The sequence below is a fragment of the Crocuta crocuta genome, unplaced genomic scaffold, assembly GCF_008692635.1.
Source record: "Crocuta crocuta isolate KB4526 unplaced genomic scaffold, BGI_CrCroc_1.0 C29328066, whole genome shotgun sequence".
NCBI classification, from domain to species: domain Eukaryota; kingdom Metazoa; phylum Chordata; class Mammalia; order Carnivora; family Hyaenidae; genus Crocuta; species Crocuta crocuta.
In genome coordinates this window covers 136-2441 of record NW_027551217.1, presented here as the reverse complement: position 1 = coordinate 2441, position 2306 = coordinate 136, and the positions used below count along the sequence as shown (strand labels likewise).

At 44.4% G+C, this 2306-nt stretch overlaps 1 protein-coding gene across 1 annotated transcript; it reads right to left on the bottom strand.

Annotated features, from left to right (window-relative positions):
- Nucleotides 1-325: 325 nt before the first annotated feature.
- Nucleotides 326-1680, bottom strand: LOC144219144 (pyruvate dehydrogenase E1 component subunit alpha, somatic form, mitochondrial-like). Its single transcript, XM_077749090.1, has one exon. The coding sequence runs from the start codon at nucleotides 1610-1612 to the stop codon at nucleotides 437-439; it is 1176 nt and encodes a 391-aa protein (XP_077605216.1). The 5' UTR covers nucleotides 1613-1680; the 3' UTR covers nucleotides 326-436.
- Nucleotides 1681-2306: the final 626 nt, after the last annotated feature.

The window sequence follows — 2306 nt, the reverse complement described above, 5'->3', positions numbered from 1 at the left end:
TCAATAAAAGAATTGCCTTGCTTTGTTTCTGTATACAAATGCTTCCCCTAGCTCCTGCTGATGGAGTACACCTAACCATCTTTGGTATGGCATTGCCTGATTCCGATTGTTGTATGTTCAAATAAATTCTTGGAAATTTTAATGTGTCTGAGTTTGCCTTTCAACAACGCTGAAAGAATAAATGAATGATATATTTTAACACAACAATGTACAATTGAATGACAGATCCTTTGTAACTAAATGTACCGTTTTTCAATGATCTCTTTTAATCTCTTCTAGTAATCTCTTGATCATCTCAATTTATCGTAAAAAATGTTTACAAGACTCTTATTTAATGCGTTTTATTCTTGCTTAGCAAAATTGGGCACACAGTTTCTTAAAGTGGACCATGAAAGTTCCTGTGAAGGACTAAAAATAAATTTACCTAAGTCTCCCTTTAACCGAGGGACTTAAACTTGATCCACTGATTTGCACCTCGAACTTCAAAAGGTGGAGTATCGCAGTAGATGTGATGACCTAATTCTTCCAAAGGTGGTTCAGTATCAGTCGTAGCAAATTGGGCTGCATCCTCAATTTCTTTCCTCACTTCAACATCAATTTCCTTCAATTCTTCAATAGTGGCAAGCTTGCTGTTAACCATCCTGTCTTTGAGAAGCATAATAGGATCGCTCTTCCTTCTCACATTCTGAACTTCCTCTCGGCTACGATAGCTGATCCCAGGGTCACTCATACTGTGTCCATGATAGCGGTAGGTCTGCAGCTCCATCACTATGGGCCCCTTTCCAGATCTGCAGTAGTCAGCTGCAAACTTAGTTGCCTCCCGAACACCTAGCACATCCATTCCATCTACCTTTAGTCCAGGGAGAAAATGTCCTCTCTTATAGTAATCGGTGCTGGCTGCTGCTCTCTCAACAGAGGTTCCCATTCCATAGAGGTTATTTTCACAGATGAAAACACAAGGTAACTTCCACAGAGCTGCCATATTGTGAGCTTCAGCTATCTGACCCTGATTCGCGGCACCATCCCCATAAAGAGTCAAACAGACCTCCTTGTTTCCCTTATATTTACAGGCCAAAGCAACACCAGCTCCCAGGGGCCCCTGAGCGCCAACAATGCCATTGCCCCCGTAGAAGTTCTTGACATACATATGCATGGAACCTCCTTTTCCTTTAGCACAGCCTCCCCTTCGTCCTGTCAGCTCTGAAAGAATGGATCGCACAGAGAGCCCACGAGTATAGCACAAGCCATGAGCCCGATAGGATGTGATGACATGATCTGTGGGATTTATCCCGGCCTCCAGGCCCACACAACAAGCTTCCTGACCGTCGCACAAGTGACAGAAACCACGGATAAATTTTTGTTTATACAGCTGATCTGCCTTCAATTCCATTCGGCGAACAGTCTGCATCATCCTGTAGTATTTGAGCCCATCCTCCCGGGTGAGCACTGTTGTGACAGGAGGGCCCTCTTCTAAGCGATAAAGATCACATTTCTTAATTGGAAACGTAGCAACCTTTGAATAGTTACAGGATGCCACCAGCACTCTGCTAGCCGGCTTCTGTGTGACCCCGGACAACACGCGGGAGACAGCAGCAGCGAGCATCTTCCTCATGGAGTGCAGCCCAAGGTGGCGGCCCTGACTCTCAGCTGCCCAGAGGTCTGGCTGCGCCGGTCCCCTCCAGAGCCTCCTTCCGCGTCAGAATGCCCTCGGCGCCACAATGGCCACGCTGGTGACAGAGGCCGCGTCACGCCACTCCGTGTCACAGGGTCGCCAGCCCTGGTGGATTGATTTTTGCAGTGCCTTCCAACTGTGATTAAGAATAAAGCTTGTTTCGTTTCCTGAAAGACTCGGCAGAACACCACCCCTATCCTAATTAGTGCCGTCATCATTGCTAAAACATAACAACCGGAGTCCCTTCTTCCTGCTAAACACATGAGCAGTGCTTCTTGACCAGGTATCAATGGAACAGAGACGCAAACGCAGTCCCCAAGGCACACAAACGGTCCCAGAGGTTAGGCCAAAGATATTATTGCCAGTATTTCCTTAGAGTCTTTAAAATTTTGTTTTAGGATAGATATGAATATTTTATCCTACACCATAATATACCATATTTATTGTAATGTAAAAATAAAGATGCAAATTATTTGTAATTTAAATATTTACCTTTAAACACACACAGACTTTTTTAAGAAAAGTTGGTGCTGCAAGTATTATGTTGGACACTCCTTTTGATATTCAGGCAGGAAGTAGAAAATAGCTTGTTAAAAAGTTACAATGTCTCTGGACGTCCAGGTGACTCAGTCAG